Raw genomic sequence first — 19,200 nt, forward strand, 5'->3', positions numbered from 1 at the left:
GACTACACACGCTCGGCTTGTATTTCAAAACAAGTCGAGAGAATTAGGAAGTTCAGTGGAACATGAAACAGGAAGCAGAGTGGCTGCTGTTTGTCTCATGGCTCATTAAACAGGGATTATGATGACAAATATTCAAGATTTCCAAGATGTCTGATCTTCCTTTCATTTTTGTGCTGATGTCCTCCTCTCTGGGAAATATTGCTATGGACCATTATAGGCTTTAGTAGTAAAGGCACATATGGGTCAACAGATTTAAACATGTCCAGAAATTGGCTCCATGATGTCTTTGTTGTCCTAAACTAAATGCTTTCTACCTTTTCTCCTGCATGCCATTTGTCCGTGCCTAAGGAGAATGAATGGATGAAACCACATTTAATAAAATCGGTTGAAACAATGACACCCATGCGGCTCACTAATTAATGAGCAGAGAGCCTTCACCCGATTGGCCTGTTCAACCTGTCGAGAACTCTTCGTCTCGCAATTAACTCATTGGCTGACCTTTGCGTTCATTCCAAGGAGAAAATGCAAATGAGGTGTTCACTGTACCTCATTCTGAAATTGCTTTTGAGAACTTGAATTTCCAACTTTGGATGTGGTATTCACATTTCCAATTCTGGGTAGTTGTTATGAGACTTTCTAAATGAACTTTACACAAGTTTGCACATTATAGAGAATCATGGAACATTCCTAGAGTAGAAAATTGCAAAAGAAAATCTGTTCCCAATTCCTTTACCTGGATAAGTAATCTCAAATGAATGAATGAATGCATGCATGCAATTGACTCGAGGTTATGATCCAAATCTGCCACTAGAGGTCACTAAAGTACTGCAAACAGAATTGCGCTGGCCTGCAACAATTCATCATTTGTTTTACACAACACTCCTCCATCGTCTTTATTAAATGAAATAAAGCAAGTGACTGTGCATAAATTTTAAAAGCCTTCGTTGAAAATGACGTTCCATAAAGTCCCTTTTGCCCCCTTCAGGGCTTTTAACGAAACGACGACGTCCCTCCAAAGAAAGTCTATTTTTATGACGCCAGTAGGCGGAGTCTTGAGCGTGTTTCACGTAAGGTGGGGCTGATCTTTTGGACAGTTGACAGGCAACAAGTTGGCTGGGACTAGTAGAGTCGCTAAACCTGCAACGATCGCTTCAGTTTTTTTTAAGTGCTGCAGGTGGCCGACGCAGATGAATGAAAAATGCGTGGGCTTTTAAATTGGATACCCACATAGCGCCGTGTCGTCATGGACGCAATGGAATAACGCTTTAAAGACTTACGTTACTTTATGACAAGGGACTTTTTTTTTTTTTGCTTTTTTGCATGGGCAGTGCGCTTGCCACGCGCGTCTAGTCATCCGCGTTGAACTTTTTAATTGAATATTAACGCATCGCTTGAAGAATGGCGCTGGCCAGATTCAGCAAAATACTCCGTCTGCCCAATCTTGATATTAAAAAGAAGGTCAAACAATACGAGCATGTCCACCGGGACAGCAATCCAAACGACCAGTGGGATATTGTGGGCGAACTGGGCGATGGCGCGTTTGGAAAAGTCTACAAGGTAATGTGGAACTCCTGCAACTGTCAACTAGGTTGGCCTTTTGGAAACCTTGCACTTTTTCTTAAGGAAAAAAACTCTTAAATACTTCATTCGACTGTTTGGGGTACCATTGACGATTTGGGCTGGATTAGTTTGAGTTAATCCAGTTTTAACATTGTAAAGGGTCAGTAATTGGTCGAATCTGATGTGGTTTGACACCTGTTGCAAATACCTCTGCAAAGGAGCATTATTATTTAATGAATTGCATAATTGACTGAATGATTTTAGAATGAAGGGGGGGAAAGAAACAATTTAAACAAGAGTTCCCTCATTTTTGAGGCATGCAACCACATTGGTATTTCTTATTGATGGGGTGCAAATAATGGAGGGAATTATGCTACAATGTGTTGGTTGGTTAGATATCCTAAAATTAAAATGGACACACTTTGTGAGGTGACTCAGAAGAGTGCATGGAATTCTTAAATTGAAGTGCTTTTGAGTCCAAAATAACACTTTTATGTTGTTGTCCTGTTACCTCATAGAAAAAAACTATTTTGCTTTGATTAGCACCAAGGCCTTCCTGTACCCACTAATAATAATCGTGATCCGCACAACAGCTTCCCATTATCCACTTCTTCGAGAGTGTACCTTTTCCCAATCTTTCCAAAACAAACAAGACCAACGAGTTTGAGATTGGCCGATGTTTCTAGAAACAACAGTGGCACGCCCGCCCAATAGGTTGAGCACATTTTTCAAATCAAGCACCCATTCAGTCAGCCTCCCCACCCCATCCCTGTTCTGGAATCCCGAGTAAATCCAGCTGCAGGGACATTGAAAGCACTCTTGTCTTGTATCCATTTCTTATGAGCAGCGGCGGCGGCAGAACTTTGGCTCAGGTTTAATCTGGACGTGTTTGTCCAACTCGCTTCCTCATGTACAAGTCACCACTGTCTGTCGTTGACTACAGTAGATGTCTTTGACACTTCAAACGTCTGGCTTGAAGGAGCACTGCCCTCCCTACTGGAAGTCAATATTGAGCAAATAGCTTGTTAGTGGATTTGTGCTGTCCATTAGCACACGCATGTTGCGTAATTGTTGCTTTCATATCAATTATTCCGTCACCTTTTGTTGACCTGAAGGACTCCAGGAATTGAAAGAGGTGGTCATAGTTACGAGTGCAGCCTCGCTACAAGGTTACAGTGTTTGTCCTTTGTTATATGGACACGCCTCAGTTGTTTGCTGTGCACCAGTGAACAGGAGGAGGACAGTTCCAACACCTGCAGCTGTCAGATGGAGAATGGAGCGGGGAAGTCGTAGCAGTGTCCCTGCTCCCAAACTTTCGAAGCATAAAGAGAAGAAAATGGTATTCATGAGCAAGAGAGAGGCAATGGGTGTCAAGTGAAGTCACAAATGTTTCCCCTCACTAATTAATGAGCCACGTGCCGCTTCCCTGCTGCTGTCAGACTGAACACGAGCAGTCTGTGGAAGACTCCCGTCGAACCTCCATAATGGCAAAAATGTACCCGTGCTTTTAAATGGATGTTTTGTTGGCTACCATTTGGTCTCTCAATCTCCATCACGCCGTTGATGGAACGAAAGAGAAACAATCTTTGTGGGTCATCAGTGCAAGGGAGGGACACTTCCTCTTTTCGAAAAGAAAAGCAATCCAGAAAGTTCATTGGAGCTTATGCTCAATTTAGGATTGTACAAACTGTCGTGCGATGCGTCTCATGTGAGGTCATCAGCAGTGCTGCGTGTAATCTCAGGAGCCAGCCGGGCCCACGGCGACTGATAAGAAACTGCATGCTGGGTGTGGGCTGATCTTGTGGGGAGCCCCCTTATTTCATTGGGTTTCCGGTACTTTTTGGTTGGGTTCCCGAGGCTCTCACCAAGGGGAGGTCCTTGCTAGAAGGTTTTATGGTACCAGTTGGCTTTTATTGGACAATTGTTCATCCCATAAACTCTCTTTTGGGAATTGTTTGATTCATCATGTGGTCAGCCAGCCCTTTATTTGCCAAGCGAACCAACCTGCTTTGCGTGTTGTTTTCAACACTAGTGTTGCTTCTTTATTTAGGGTGTGCAGTTGAAGCACCGCTGTGTAATGGGCTTCACACCCAGTTCCCTTCTGTAAATGCTTTAATTCATGCTTTTGAGGTAGTTGGCAGGTTATGTAAGAGAGAAACTCTTGTGCTGCTTGGGGCGGGGGGGGGAGCAGGAACTTTCCACCAGGGCACCCAAGAGAAGCATGTCGATGCCCTTCAGGTCATATAATGCATTCTGAAATAACAAGTCAGCATTATTTGATCAGGGGATGTCAAGAATATTTGTCAACTGTGAGGGCATGTGAATCTCTTTGAGGGAACTAGAAATAAACTTGAGTAATTTGCAGTGGATTTAAAAGCAAACCGTAAAATGGGATTTATCTTTTGTTGGCTGAAAGTAGCGGACAGATGTTAGGAGACAAAAGATGTATGCCATGTGGCAGACTGTCACAATGAGTGAGGTCATCAGGTGGAGGGAGGGGTAAGGGCGAGCCCAGTGTCGAAGAATTCCAAACAGGAAAAACAAGAAGCGAGAAGACTTTTTTTTTTTTTTTCCTCCTCCTGGTCATTTAAGTACCGTCAGTCAAAACAATTTATGAGGGATTACAGTGAAAAGACATGCTGAAGCTAAAATCTGTCAAGACTGAGTGCAGGCATGTTGCCCTCATTTATGGAATTCTGACTCTTAACCAAGATTTAGAGTGAAGCGTGACAAAGTGTGAAACATTGAGTTTTTTTCACTTTGTGTACGAAGAAGCTATAAAGAGAACTCTGACGTTCTGTTCTACCAAGGGACAATAATTCCATTTTGTCACAAGTTGAAAAGTGGAGGCACGCCCTTTGCAGTATAAGAGCTACAGTATGACATTCACTCTCTTCGGCCAGTTTGTTTAGCAATAGTTAAATGTGCTTTAATTCGTAGGATAGACACTAACATTTTGTTTCGATGTAGCCAAACATTCCACAGTCATGCACTGACGTCATACTAATTTGAAGTTTCCTAGCCGTTTCCTCTCCATGCCTTGTATACAGATTATACCTGTGTCCGTGTAAACAGAAAATTGCAATCGACAATCCATATTTGAGAAGAACAATGAACTCATTCAAAGCCAAAGACGTTTTTGTTCCTCAAGAGTTCCGAATTTCAAAGGCAGCTTTATCAGTGTCGTCGGGTTCGTTCTAGCAAAGGGGTGTGAGTGCTGAGATCTTCACAGAGGAGTGAGAATCTGCCATCTTTTTCTTGACCCTTTCGAGCCTTGTTAACAGAGCGGCTGACCGAGTGACGGTTTAGTGGTCGGGGGAGATGTCCTGTTGACTCGCACCTCGGGTTGCCCCTGGTGGTGGCGGCGGGTCTGTTTGGTTAACACGCACACTGCACGAGCTGGGTAAAGAAGCAGGTCGCTGCGACATACTGTTGTTTCAGATCTTTTCAGACGTTCGAAGCCAATTGTCACAGGAAATGCATATTTGATTTTCTGACCTGTCCTGAAGCCTTGGTTATAGTGTGTGTCGTTTTTTTTTTTTATGTCCACCAGGCCTGCAATAAGGAGACTGGTGTTCTGGCTGCAGCCAAAATGATCCAAACCAAATGCGAGGAAGAGTTGGAGGACTACATGGTGGAGATTGAAATCCTGGCCAAATGCGACCACCGCTACATTGTCAAGCTGCTGGACGCCTATTATTACAACAACCACCTCTGGGTAGGCAACACCAACACTGTCTGCTACCTTCCTCTTTGCAAACAGAGCACAATGGAAAACGTAGCTAGCACACATGTTGACAGGATGTTCTCGCCGCTCTGTGGCCGACTAAGATATTTTAGTCATCAAAGCCACATTTGTCCTGTGAGACTTGGTCGTCGGTTAAAAGTGAAAGCTAATAAAGAGTTCAAATCTCTCGGGCCTCATAATGCATCTGAGGTGACCCCAGCCTGCCCCCGATGTTCTAGCAGGAATGTCCTTTTCAGTGCAGAGTTTTCTGCTCTTGAGCTATTTTTCCTTAAGTATAAATCGTCCAACCCTTTCTGTAATCTCCAGGTTCTTCTGGCCAAGGAAAATAATGACCTTGCGCTGTGCTGTGACCTTGAATATTTGAGGAATTGCAAGCCAGCCAAATGGCTAAAGATAGTTGTCATAGTGTTGCACCCCTCAAATACAAATGTGATGATTTGAGAACTAAAAATGGAGCAAAGCTCCTCGCTGCTGTTTCATTTAATTAAAAACATAGTGAATTGCAATGACTTCTCACTAAAACACAGCATGCACACACACACACACAAACACAGCAGTGGCATAGCCCCCATGATTGTCATGTTGTCATGGTTTTTGTTGGCCATAGTTGGAATTCCTAAGCCACCCCCATTCCCACCCACAAATCCTCCCAAACAGCCAGATCTGGATTCAGTGAGATGGTTTGTGTAACAAACATCTTGGCTTTCACCAACCACTCTGTGTTATCCCTCTTCCATTATATTATATTATATTATATTATATTATATTATATTATATTATATTATATTATATTATATTATCATTTATATAATAATATCATATATTGAATAAACACATTTCTCGACAAAACAATTGACAGATAACCGAGTACTCAAATAATCGTTAATTGCAGTGCTACTGTGCGCTGTGACGTCAGACCGTGATAAGCGCTGCAGTTTTATGATGTTTGGCTAAGATGGTCCGTGTTTGGGCTTGTTCCGTTTACATACTACAATGAAACAGGCTGGGGTTGCTAGGAGACCCAATGACATTGCAGTTCCTCAATTGACGACAGTATGTTTCGTCTTTGCCGACACAGCCTGATAGACTTTAGGGAAAACACAGATGAGCGCACTGTGTTCATTTAAGGGGACTGCTGCGACTGCGTCTTTTCCATGATGGAACTTTTACATTTACAGCCCTCCCTCCTTGTGAGGTGAGAAAATCACAGAGCTGTGACAAGGAGTAGGACACTGCCGCGTCAGCGGAGTTTACACCGGTTTGAATTCTCTTGGCTGTGATTTAAAGTAGAATAGGAAGAAAAAAAAAATTGAATCGGTTTATTAAGTTGAACATAGATTCTTATTGACACTAAAGTTGCATTTAATTTGGAAGGGCATGTGACGTTCCGGCCCAAAGTGAAAATGTTGCAAGGCCAGTCAGGGCACATACTTGACTGCTCGTCATCAACTCAGCGTTCAAGCTGTTAAAGGTCTCTGTTGCGTTGCTACTGAAACCCGTTCCCAGTAATTCCGTATAATTAGGGCTGTCATGAACCAATCAGAGGTCTGTGTGGCAAACATGGAAGTGGCCAAACACTTACTAGGTGTCATAATTATAGTTTTAAAATACAGTTTTATAGTTTAGAGACAGAAAATGCGGTCGAGCAATTTCTGCCGTTGACCTAATGAGTCAATTCAATTCGTCCGGGGAAATTTTAACATTTCGAACGTGTAGCAAAGCAGCAGATGGAACACAAAGGATAAGGTCCCGATAAAGTAGAAAGGAAACTTAAATGGTGACGTACGGTTGGTTACACGTGGCTGGAATGTGAAATACAGAGCACATTCTGTTTGTCACATGACCGTGCACTGACTAAGAGAGGTATGCATACTTCATGGCATTGCATCAACTTCCCTTTCACGTCCGTGTGCATCTTTTTGTTCGTACTGAAACCACACACCCCTTGCAGAGTGTTGACGCTCACACGGTTTTGTCATACTGAGGTGTCATGAGCTCATGGCGCAGATATTAGACCCTTTTGGTTATTTTGTATCTATTTTGTAAAAAATGTGGGCTTGGCTCAGTCATTGAAATTGATTTGTAGCATAAGAACTCTTCATGTGGTGAAACATTGTTTTAGAATGACCCTGAAATGACAAAGTGTATTTCACTACTTTTGTCCCGATAGTGTGTGTGTGTGTGTGTGTGTGTGAAAAAGTCTAATGGCAGGAAAGGAAGCAAAAGATGCTTGTTAGAGGTTACTGTTGGCCAACAAGACAGCTTTTTAGGGTGTGTCCTGTTTTCTTTTTTCCCCTCCTCCTCCTCTCCTTTCTCCCTCTGTGTTTTGACTTCACTGTGAAGCTGCTATTATGCTGTATATGTGGCCCCAAATCCAGCTCTCAAGAGCATCTGACATATTTGATTTTGTTTAAATTGCCTCTTTATTGTACTTGTGACCAATACATCATAAAATAATAAAATATTATTATTAAAATAAACCAACCAATGAATATAATACAATTACCGTATTTTCCGGCCTATAAGGCGCACCGGACTATAAGGCGCACCTTCAATGAATGGCCCATTTTAAAACTTTATCCTTATATAAGGCGCACCGGACTATAAGGCGCACCATTAATGCATCATGTCAGATTTGCTTTGGGCCAGTTTAAATTTAGGAATTTGGTCCATATATAAGGCGCACCGGACTATAAGGCGCACTGTTGGTTTTTGAGAAAATTTTAGGTTTTTAGGTGCGCCTTATAGGGCGGAAAATACGGTAAATATTGTAAAAATAAATATATCAAATGAAATATTATTCTAAAATAATACTAAAAGTGGCGGCTCGGTGGCGCACTTGGGTAGCACGTCCGCCTCACAGTTAGGAGGGTGCGGGTTCGATTCCACCTCCGGCCCTCCCTGTGTGGAGTTTGCATGCTCCCCGGGCCCGCGTGGGTTTTCTCCGGGCACTCCGGTTTCCTCCCACATCCCAAAAACATGCTTGGTAGGCCGATTGAACACTCCAAATTGTCCCTAGGTGTGAGTGCGAGTGCAAATGGTTGTTTGTCTCTGTGTGCCCTGCGATTGGCTGGCAACCGGTTCAGGGTGTCCCCCGCCTACTGCCCGATGACGGCTGGGATAGGCTCCAGCACGCCCGCGACCCCAGTGGGGACTAAGCGGTACAGAAAATGGATGGATGGATAATACTAAAAGTACACTTTCCATTTCCTTCCTTTCCCCAGATCATGATTGAGTTCTGCCCAGGAGGAGCTGTGGATGCCACAATGCTAGGTAAGTCTTCCCTTTTGTCCTCTGGAATCGCTTTGTTTTCAAACATCATTCAGTTGTAGACATGCCATGTTTTTTTGTCCACAATGCTTTCAACTTATTTGGCCTCGAAAGCTCCCTGCCAGCAGACACTGTGGAGTCCGCTCCTGTGGGAAACCCCCCGTGTGTGTTTTCACAGTGTAATCCATTTCCTCATATCTGCATGTACCCCCAGTGCAGCTAACTAAACACGTCTTCTCTTATCCAGGATTAGCAACCCGGCAACACTACCTGTGAAGCTTCAGTAACAGGATGACCTTTTGTAATCTTCTCTTTCGTGGAGTTCACTCACTCCATTAGCCTCCCTTAGATCAGAATGAGCAAAGTTGGCGTCACTTCAACACTTGACTCTATCTCCTTCCCTTTTTGGTTTCTTGTTCCCACCTTTTCCTTTTATCAGAGTTGGATCGAGGACTGACCGAGCCCCAGATAAAGGTGGTCTGCAGGCAGATGCTGGAGGCTCTAGCCTACCTCCACAGCATTAAGATCATCCACAGAGACCTGAAGGCCGGCAACATTCTCCTCATGCTGGATGGTGACATCAAGCTAGGTGATCACTCTAATGTGATAACAAAAAATTATTAGAACTTTTGACATTGGTGCACACCAACACCCATAGGGAGCATTTCTGTGTGGGAAAACCTCTCATGGTTTTTTTCTTTTTTTTTAATGGACCCCTTTGGAGAGGGCTTGACATTCTTCACGTTGCGCTGCCAAAGTTGTGGATGCGACTCGGTGGCCAGCGTGTCAAACATTTAAACCGCAACCGTCCCAAAAAAAGAGTGGAAGCGGTTTGTGTCAGTCAAGGCAGCGCTGATATTCAAAGCGTCAGACATCCAAATTGCATGTCATCGTTTTGCATCCAAGTTCACACGCGTGTATTTTTGAAAAAGGAAGTAGACCAATTCCAACGGATCGCCGCTCTATTAATAGTTGTCGTAAAACCGGCTTTACCTGCTGCCGCGTTGCAGCTTGTCACATTCTTGGTTCCCAAAACGGGTCAGAAATAAACCTAGGACTAGTTACACAACATGGCGGTTAGTTTTGACTTAATTATTTCAACATACTTCCTGGTTACTACGTCGCTAATGGAAAAAAAAAAAAATCAACTGCCTCGGATGTGACATGAGAGGAATTCCTTCTTCCAGGTTTTTTGTCCTAACTGCCAAACTTGTGCTCGACATGACATGACGTCATGTAACATTTAACAGGCAATAAAAAGGACCTGTAAATAGTCGTGCTTTGAATTGGTTTCTTCCCAAAAAAGTCATCAAGTGGAAAAACAAAGCATAAACTCCCATTTATTTTCGCTTTCCAGCGGATTTTGGAGTGTCTGCTAAAAACACCAAAACCCTCCAAAGAAGAGATTCTTTTATCGGCACGCCGTATTGGTGAGTTGAACTGCTCCTCAATTCCAGCAAAATTACCTTCAGGTTTCCACCAAACTCACTCCGACTCTTGTCTGTCTGCCAGGATGGCCCCAGAGGTGGTCATGTGCGAAACCATGAAGGACGCGCCGTACGACTACAAGGCCGACATCTGGTCCCTCGGAATTACGCTGATCGAACTTGCTCAGATCGAACCTCCGCACCATGACCTCAACCCCATGAGGGTGCTGCTGAAGATCGCCAAGTCAGAGCCTCCCTCCTTGGATCAACCAAGCAAATGGTGAGGAAAGAGGAAACCAAATCATGTCATGTATAATTGATATGCCCCCCCCCCCCAATCAATCATGAGTGAGACATGGATTAAGGTTTCCTCACCACTCTACTCTTCGGACCAAAAAAAGTGCTCAGCGAAGACCTTTTCCGAATGTATCAACATGACACATCCACCACTGTGCTCTTCTCAAACTATGTTACGACGTCCTCCATTTTTCCTCAATTCTTTGTTTATCTTCTCTGACTTTTTTTTTTTTTCCCATAGGTCACAAGAGTTTAGAGATTTCCTGAGGAGAGCTTTGGATAAGAACCCAGAGGCCCGTCCGACTGCAGCACAGCTCCTAGGGGTAAGGCAAGATGCATTACAATTGAGGAAACGTGCCTCTTGTGTCTTTTTAAGTCCAAATGTGTCACGACCATGGATGTAGAGTACTACTCAAGCTGAAATATAAGTGAGCACGACGTAATATCAAGCAGGAGAGCGGCGTCTATTAACATTCCGAGCCAGGGTTTCCTGCCTTGATCCCGCAGCTGAGGGAAAGCCAGCTGTTTACATTCCCAGCCTCGGCCGCCGCGAACATGTCAGGATCACGCCTCGCCTCGTTCTCCACCGCTGGCCAGACGGGGAGATGAAAAGTTGAGATCCGTGCAGGCACGCTATGGGGTTGTGCGTGCGGGGGGGCACAAATGGGCGCGGCCCCGCTTTTATGGTGCCTCGCTGGATGTTTTAGATGTGTATCATGGCTTTGGCTTGGCTTGGAATGGTTGTCAGATAACATTTATTTCAGATAGTTGTGTATAAGTATGACATGTTTTGGGTCAGATTAAAATCAGTGATGTAATGGTTAATCATAACTAAAAAAATAAAATAAACTTATCCTGAAAGGGACTAAATGGAACATTAAACAATATGAAAGACGATCTTATGAATAGAAATTCATGACCCCGCAAGTCATGACTGACTCGTTCTGACCAATCTGTTTTGATTCTCGTCAGTTTTTTTTTTCACATTGCTTCATCAATAATTTAATTTTAAGCAGCAGCTGTTTTTATAGGTAAAAATAAACACGTCAAATAATAAAAAAATCAATCTCTGAAATAATTTTCATGCAATGGTTTTTGCTTATTTTTCCAACACATAGACGTAAACTCACTAAATGAATATTGTTGTTGCCTTCCGTTGCGTATTGAGACTTAGTAAATGTCGATTTTGATTCATCGGCCACTCTGAATAGTCAAGTTGCCTTTACTTTGCAACCGAATCCATCGACAGTGCGCCGCCGTCCCAGCGATTGCAACACAGGCAGCCTTGTGCTCTGCTTCCCCTAAATGTTTAACCTTTTCCCAACCAACCAACCAAGCAGTCATGCATGCGTGACTGCGCTTCGAACGCAACATTAAACCACAAAAGAGGTCATCGCCCCCATTGTTGTTTCAACTCAAACATGGGAGATGACTTCTTATACTTTTTGCCTTTTTTATTGATTCGATATTTAAAAAGATACCTTTTTTTTATCTTTGCTAGATTGTTGCATTCTGTCTGGCATTGAATTGCTCAAATTGAATGCTGCACTGACTTGAAATAAGAAAATATTGTGTGACGGGCGGACGGACGGACGGATGGATGTCAGCCATCTGTGCTGCAGTAGGACATCGCTCAGCATTTACACTTCCTGCCTCATTAGACAATAGCTGACTGTGGTTTCTAATCAGCCAAGTTGAAAGCCGAAGCCAAATGGCAAGTGCAGTACACAGCAGCAGCGGCGACGACGACAACAACTGTGACGCGCAGATGTCTTCCAATGTGCACTCACTTAAATGCTCAACCACATTTTCCACTTTGGTCCGCCGCTGCAATTATACGACCCAGCACGTGAATAATACATGGCATCTTTGAAAAGTGTTTGGAAAAGACACTTTTCCAAGTTTGCGATGTTGAGGTGTTGCGACGTTGAGCGCGTAGGGCTTTGTCGAGTGGCGGATTGAAGTTCAAAAGTGGCCCGTAGTGTCCGACGCACGATTCCCTCGCCAATACTCATGCCCGACATTTCTTGTCTGCCGCCAGCACCCTTTTGTGAACTCGGTGACGACCAACCGCCCGCTGAGAGAGCTGGTGGCCGAGGCTAAGGCCGAAGTCATGGAGGAAATCGATGACAACGGAGAGGATGCGGAGGAGGACGACGCCATGGAGCTCACTGTGGTACCAAACTGGGCTCCTTTGCCCAATCTGTCACTTATCATTCGCCATGCATGTCTGAAAATAGGAGGTCTGCCATTGTATTTATTTCTGTAATCATTCTTCGAAATATTTTTTACACAATATTAGTGAGATACAAAAATGCTAACAAGCAAATAGCACATCCAGCCATCCTTTGAAAAGCATGACTTGGTAAACATTGCTTTCCTGCCAAGGGATTGAAGGTCGCTTCTGCTGAGGCCATTCATGTGTCCACGGCGGCCGAGAGATTAGAGAGTAACAAAGAGCACGAGGGCTTGCACTTCACCACCCTCAGGATAAACAGTAACAGGAACACTGGCATCCAGCCACACTTTAAATTTAGACACGCGCCTATAACAGAAAGAAAAAAAATGCTGAGCAAATTATTTATGGCTGTACATTGTTCTAGCTCGGCTTTTATAGCGGACTTGGGAGGGAGCCTCTGTACATTATCACTGAGATTATAAAGATGCCTGGTGGTTTAGTTCCGCCCATCATTTCAGAATTTGAAATGTGGGAAAGCAATTCAATGTCAAGTTGCATTTGCTATTCACTCCAGTCTTTGTTGGATAAATAGAATGTACCGTATTTTCCGGACTATAAGGTGCACCTAAAAACCTAAAACCTTCTCAAAAGCCGACAGTGCGCCTTATAGTCCAGTGCGCCTTATATATGGACTAAATTCCTAAATTCAAACTGGCCCGAAGCATTGTGTCATGAAATCAAGCATAAGTGGCCTGCTGAAGACTATGAATCATGAATCAAAAAGACTATGGATCATTATTTTGTGATTATAAAGTCATTTGTTGCATCTGAAGTTGAAATAAAAAAGATAAAATAGAGAATGATTTGATTTGGATTAAAAGTCTGACATGATGCATTAATGGGGCGCCTTATAGTCCGGTGCGCCTTATATAAGGATTAAGTTTTAAAATGGGCCATTCCTTGAAGGTGCGCCTTATAGTCCGGTGCGCCTTGTAGTCCGGAAAATACGGTACATGTCTTCACCATAGAACAAATCACACTTGATGCAAAGCAAGTTTTGAGCAGGAAGAGCTTCATTCTTCCCAAGCAATGCTTGCTGACATCACAAATAGAAGCCGTGTATTTCAAATACTTTGTCGCTACATCATCGTAAAACGCGTCTTCTCTTTGCTGTGCTAGACCAGTCAGACCAGTTTGGAAGGAGACCATTCTTCGGGCCCCTCTAGCCCCACCGCATCCCTTCCGACCTCACCGCATTCTTTAGCGGAAAAGGGGGCCGAGCCAGCCTCGGCAACAGAGGAGCAGCCGCATGCTGTCCCTGTGCCCTTACCGCGACACAATCTGCCCCCAAAAGACCAAGTGGAGTTTGAAGCCAACCTGGAGTCCGACATCTATGAAAGCGGCGTCTCCATCAAGACTTCCAGCTCGGACTCTGGCATCGAGGATGGGAAGAGCACCCCCACATCCGAGGTGGAGCCATATTGTCCTGTTCCACCGTTTGAATCGTAAAAGATATTTTTACCAGTCAACTACGTTTTGCAGATGGTTGCAGAGGCAGAACAGATGCCGTCTCTTCCCCAATCCGATGCATCCGAGGCGAGCGTCGACAGTACCGAGGAGTCCAGAAACCCGGTGTCTTCCCCGGAGCCGAGTACAGACGCACCAAATCGCCCAGCACAGATCCCAGAACTCATTTCAGCTGCTCCTTCACCGGCGCCGACTTCCGGTCCGAGCGGCATCCTAAACAAAATGAACGGCGATCGATCCGAGACGGTCTCGCCTTATATCAACGGACGGATCAATAGCGCGCGGTACTCCCACTCGGGCAGCGTGGACACGGAGAGCCTGAAGAGCCTGTCTTGGAATGAGAGCTTCTCAGTATCTGCAAGGGTGAGTCGGTCTTTGCCGTATATTTCACTTCAAATGATGGAGTGCAAAGAAGGAACTGCTAGTGTCTTCAGGGAAACTCCTTCATATACGAGAACATCTTAATTTTATCCTCATACCTCTCGCAGAATTTCGGTTATTTCAAGCAAATATTTGAAAGTAATACAATTCCCAGCATAGATGGCAAAAATGAAAAGGAGAGTTTCCTCACTGGGTTCCATCTCGCCTTGGTTGGAGCAAAATATTCATGGAGGCCTAATGTGGCCTTTGTGTGGGCACGGTCCAGCGGTTGACCTCGCTGAATGGAGGTCTCTATACGCTTCACTGTCACCCAGTTGCTTCTGGAGCTCTGTGGACTCTGACCGACCATGACTGGAATCCTGTTGACACTGTGTGGAGTCTTGTCTCCTTTTTTTTTTTTCCCCCCCCACCATCCCTCCCTCTTTCCTTTTTTCCAGAACCGCTTATTCATCTAGTGAATAGACTATCGACAGGCACGCGTAGTTACCATGCCTACACTCTTCTATTTGCATGTATGTTTTTTTTTTCATGTACATGCAACGGTCACTAAAAACCTGAGTCATCTTGTCATTAATGATTTCATTTGAATGTTTATAAATGTCACATATTATCAAAGTGAGTGCAAAATTGTTGACATGAATTAGCTTTGTCCAACTAACTTTAGCAAGTCCATTACTAATAACCCATCAACTTGTTTTGATAACGTACCCCCCCCCCCCTTTCTTTCCTTCCTGCAGGACTACTCGCGGAAGACTTTAAAACGAACCAGGAAGTTTGTGGTTGACGGCGTCGAGGTGAGCGTGACAACCTCCAAGATCATCCGGGACGATGAGAAGAAGGATGAGGAGATGAGATACCTCAGGTATGCAGCTGAATACACATCTGATATGCAAACAAAAAGGAATGCTTCTGCATCCTAATTAACTACCAAGGAGGATTTAGGCTTTTTTCTTTTTTTTCTTCATAAATATTTTGCAATTTTTACATTCTCTGAAGACATTGTAATGTGACTAATATTCTTTAGACTGCACCATTTTGTTTCCCTTTTATGCAAATTCAGGCATCCTGACCTCTTGTTTAACTTGTTTGTTAAAAGAAGCATACAGGTGACAATTGATCCAGTCATCGTCATTACATGAAATCAATTTTTCCACATATCTTTGAAAGCTTCAGATGCATGACTCGTGTCACCTAGTGGTGCAAATATGGCATTACACCTCCTGGCACCAACTTGACTAGATGTACACTTTAACCTTGCATTTATGGGATCTGTGTTGTTTGTGTGTTCAGGCGTCAGGAGCTGCGTGAGCTACGTTTGCTCCAGAAGGAGGAACAGCGAGCGTTGGCACAGCTTCAGGCCAAATTGGAAACTCAGAAAGAACAAACGCACAAACGCTTCGACCAAGAAATGCATGTGAGATGCCGTTAATGGGATGTAACAACACATCATAATATGTGACTCACTGTCACCGTGTCCTGTTGACAGAGCAAGAAGAAGTTCTATGATGGGGAGATGGAGAACCTGGAGAAGCAACAGAAGCAGACCATTGAGAAGATGGAGACGGACCACCAAAATAAACTCAAAGAGGAGACCAAACGCATTAAAGCCGAGCAACAACGCGATTACCAGAAGTTCCAGGAGCGTCTCAAGCATAGGAAAAAGGAGGTAGGTGCGACGCCTTCAGAGAATGTAGAAATGAAATCAGCAAAATACACAGTGCCCCCCCCCCGCTTCACAGTTAAAACATTCCGTCGACAAGCTGCCAAGAAATGAGCGCAAAGAACAACTGAAGCAACGAATGAATGTCTATCAAGGAACGAAACATCAAGAGGTATGCCGACAAGGTGATATTACTGAATTCTAAGTAAGACATTTCGATTAATGTGGCATTCATTTTTGCCCCCTGGCTTAAGGAGGAACAATTCCTGGCAGACCAGAAGAACCACCTGGACTCTACCCTCAACCAAATCAGCCTCAACTACAAGAAAGAGATTGCCGATACCGAGCGGGAATGTCTCACCAAGAAGCAGCAGTTAATCCGAGGTTGGAATTGTGTGGCATGCGTGAAAACCTTTTCGTGAGGTGTCCTTCTTCCATCAACGTCTTGACTACCTTGCCATCATTTTGTCTCTCAAGATCGTGAATCTTCCATCTGGGAACTGGAGGAGAGGAGCCTCCATGAGAGACACCAGCTGTTAAAGCAGCAGCTCAAAGATCAATGTTTTCTGCAGAGGCATCTACTTCTCAAAAAACACGGCAAGGTAAGGCGGATGGAAACGCCACATAAGCATCGAACAGCGTATCAGTCAGTTTCTATGTTCTGCTCCAATCCAGGAGGTGGACCACATGCAGCGTTACAACCAGCGCATGAACGAGATTCTGAAGGCTCGGCAGCAACAGGAGAAGAGCCGTCTTCCCAAGAACCAGCGCACCGAAGCCAAAACCCGTATGGCCATCTTCAAGAAGAGCCTGCGCATCCAGTCCTCGGGCAACAGCTCAGAGGACAGGGAGAAGATCAAACAGGTACAACCATGAAGAATAGATTGGGAGATTGTTGTCACACAAAGGACACAGGAATTCCTGAAGCTTCTAACAGCTTGTTTCATTGGCCCCGGGAAGTTTTCCCAGCAGGAGGAGAAGCGTCAAAAGGCCGAGAGGCAGCAGCAGCAGCTGAAGCACGACAATCAAATGAGGGAGATGTTTGGCGAGTGCGAGGGAAACATCCGAGAGCTGCAACAGATGCAGGTACATCCAAATCTAGACACGCGTGCACCTTTTTAATTCAGTTTTGAATTCTACCCCAAAAAATCAAAATGTTATGACTGCCTCAGAATGAAAAGGGCCACATGCTGGTTGAGAATGAGTCTCTGAGGCTGAAACAGTTGAATGAGCAGCATAACCAGCAGCTGAAGGATTGGAGGGAGCAGCTGAAACCCAGGAAGACGGTAGGTTTCCTGATAACGGCTGCAGATAGAAATGACTTTCTGGAGAATATTAGTGCCGTACTGGTGAGCTCAGAGAGAGGTTGAGATGATCAAGGCAGGACGCTACTTATGTTCCTCTTTCCAGGCGCTTGAGGAGGAACTGAAGAACAGGAGGCTGGAGCAGGACGCTTTCTTCAAGATCGGCGACATGGGCGATTTCCCGAGCCCGGGAGGATCTGTCGGCAAACTCTCCAAGTTTGTGCCCTATCAGGACTCCTCCACCACATAAGCAGCGCATGCTACTGCTGTGATAACAGCCACATGCAAAAGTGTCTTAAAGGGCACCACGTTGTTTTGAATCCCTCTCGCCATGTTTGTTAATAAGTGCATGTGTACGTATGTCTTAACTCACCCGCATTGTTTGGTTTTCTTTAGCCAGAAAATTGTCACGTTGGTTGATGACCAAAAGCCACATCCCAATAATAATTAATATTGGTGATTTTTTTTATTTATTATTATTATATAAAAGGGTGTCGTCTTTATTTTGTTAATGCCCAAAAAGGGGAGGGATTTTTTTGTAAGAGGGACGTTTGACGTCAGTGCAATTGGCAGTATGCAAACTTGTATGCCTTGTGTCGTTTTGTCTGAGCTGCCAAAGTGTGACTTTATTTATTTTTTCCTTCCAGGTTAATCTCAATTCATCACTGTAGATTTTAATTTAAATATTTTCAAATATATATTTTAACCCAGAGTATGAAGGATGTTTATTATGCTATCATTCTGATTGTCATTACTATATTTGGAATATGGGTTATTGTTTAAACCAAATTTAACAAAGCATATTCTTCGTAGTTTTTTTTTTTTTTCTTTTTAATTATAATTCGTTTTAACACATGGGGAGTGATTGTGTTACTGTAGAAATCAGCCACACTGGATGGAAAGTGACAAAGCCAAAATGAAATACTGTTGATGGATTTAAAACACGACGTTTTGAGTGTTTAATTGTTGCAGTAGCTAAGCTGCATGCTAACCAAAGTGCAATATTACTTGTCAGAGCTCAGAGGTTTATTTTTTCTTGGCCTTCCTTGGCACTGAGGAGGGAAATAACAATTAGTTTTCAAGGGACCACATATTATTTATGCTGCCTTTTTTGTTTGCCTTACAACTGTATATTAAATCAGCATTTAGGTACATTTTAATTCCGCTCTCTTGGTCATTAAAGGTTATTTCCTGATTGAGGTAACTGGGTACCTTTAGGTCTTCCTCTCTGCCTCACTTTGCATAACGTCAAATGTATGGAGGCTTGTGAGTGTGATTGATACTGTATCACGAGGAACCACTGTTGTCAATATCAAATAAATGCAGATTTTTCTAATATTTGGACTGTGACAGGAGGCTGTTCAATCAATTAAGGAATTCAATCTATTTATTCTGGGCTACATTTAATATTTACTTATGAGCAGTACAGTTTCTTAAAATAATATATACAATCTCACCAGATGGTAGCGCTGTTGTACCAAGTTCTAAATCACAAAGATCTAAAATAGTCCTTTCTTGCCTATGTTATTACAAGTACAGATCATTTTGCATAAAACTCTTATTCCTGTAGATATTCATTTATCTAGGAACATAAAAAAGATGTGTTCTATGCGACTTGAAACATCATCAAATTGAAGCGTTTCACCAGTTGTCAGTGTATAAAAGCCTGCAAGTTAAAATATTGAAAAGAAACAAGTGCACAACTTCATGAGTCCAAATTACTTGAAAGTTCTCAAATTCAGCTACACTACAGAGAAATATTGTCTTTCCTCACAATTCTCATCCTTGACTCTTAAAAAAAGCATCAACAAGGAAAATTGTGATACTCGTAACAAATAAAACCACCA

The 19,200-nt window shown here is 43.5% G+C and overlaps 1 protein-coding gene across 1 annotated transcript; it reads left to right on the plus strand.

Annotated features, from left to right (window-relative positions):
* Positions 1-1,091: 1,091 nt before the first annotated feature.
* Positions 1,092-18,691, plus strand: stk10 (serine/threonine kinase 10). Its single transcript, XM_061299460.1, has 20 exons — positions 1,092-1,557; positions 5,114-5,278; positions 8,533-8,581; positions 9,018-9,167; positions 9,936-10,008; positions 10,091-10,285; positions 10,544-10,625; positions 12,344-12,478; positions 13,661-13,951; positions 14,024-14,371; positions 15,127-15,251; positions 15,680-15,803; positions 15,876-16,055; positions 16,129-16,221; positions 16,304-16,433; positions 16,527-16,651; positions 16,725-16,913; positions 17,010-17,135; positions 17,222-17,335; positions 17,460-18,691. The coding sequence occupies exons 1-20, from the start codon at positions 1,399-1,401 to the stop codon at positions 17,601-17,603; spliced, it is 2,997 nt and encodes a 998-aa protein (XP_061155444.1). The 5' UTR covers positions 1,092-1,398; the 3' UTR covers positions 17,604-18,691.
* The last annotated feature ends 509 nt before the right edge of the window (positions 18,692-19,200 follow it).

The sequence above is a fragment of the Syngnathus typhle genome, linkage group LG15 (genome assembly GCF_033458585.1).
Source record: "Syngnathus typhle isolate RoL2023-S1 ecotype Sweden linkage group LG15, RoL_Styp_1.0, whole genome shotgun sequence".
NCBI classification, from domain to species: domain Eukaryota; kingdom Metazoa; phylum Chordata; class Actinopteri; order Syngnathiformes; family Syngnathidae; genus Syngnathus; species Syngnathus typhle.

Bases quoted from the DNA above. Each gene is read 5' to 3' on its own strand.
- stk10 (XM_061299460.1), top strand. From the start codon at position 1,399: ATGGCGCTGGCCAGATTCAGCAAAATACTCCGTCTGCCCAATCTTGAT. The intron at 5,279-8,532 runs GTAGGCAACACC...TCCTTTCCCCAG, and splicing joins ATTACAACAACCACCTCTGG to ATCATGATTGAGTTCTGCCC. The intron at 10,009-10,090 runs GTGAGTTGAACT...TCTGTCTGCCAG, and splicing joins TTTATCGGCACGCCGTATTG to GATGGCCCCAGAGGTGGTCA.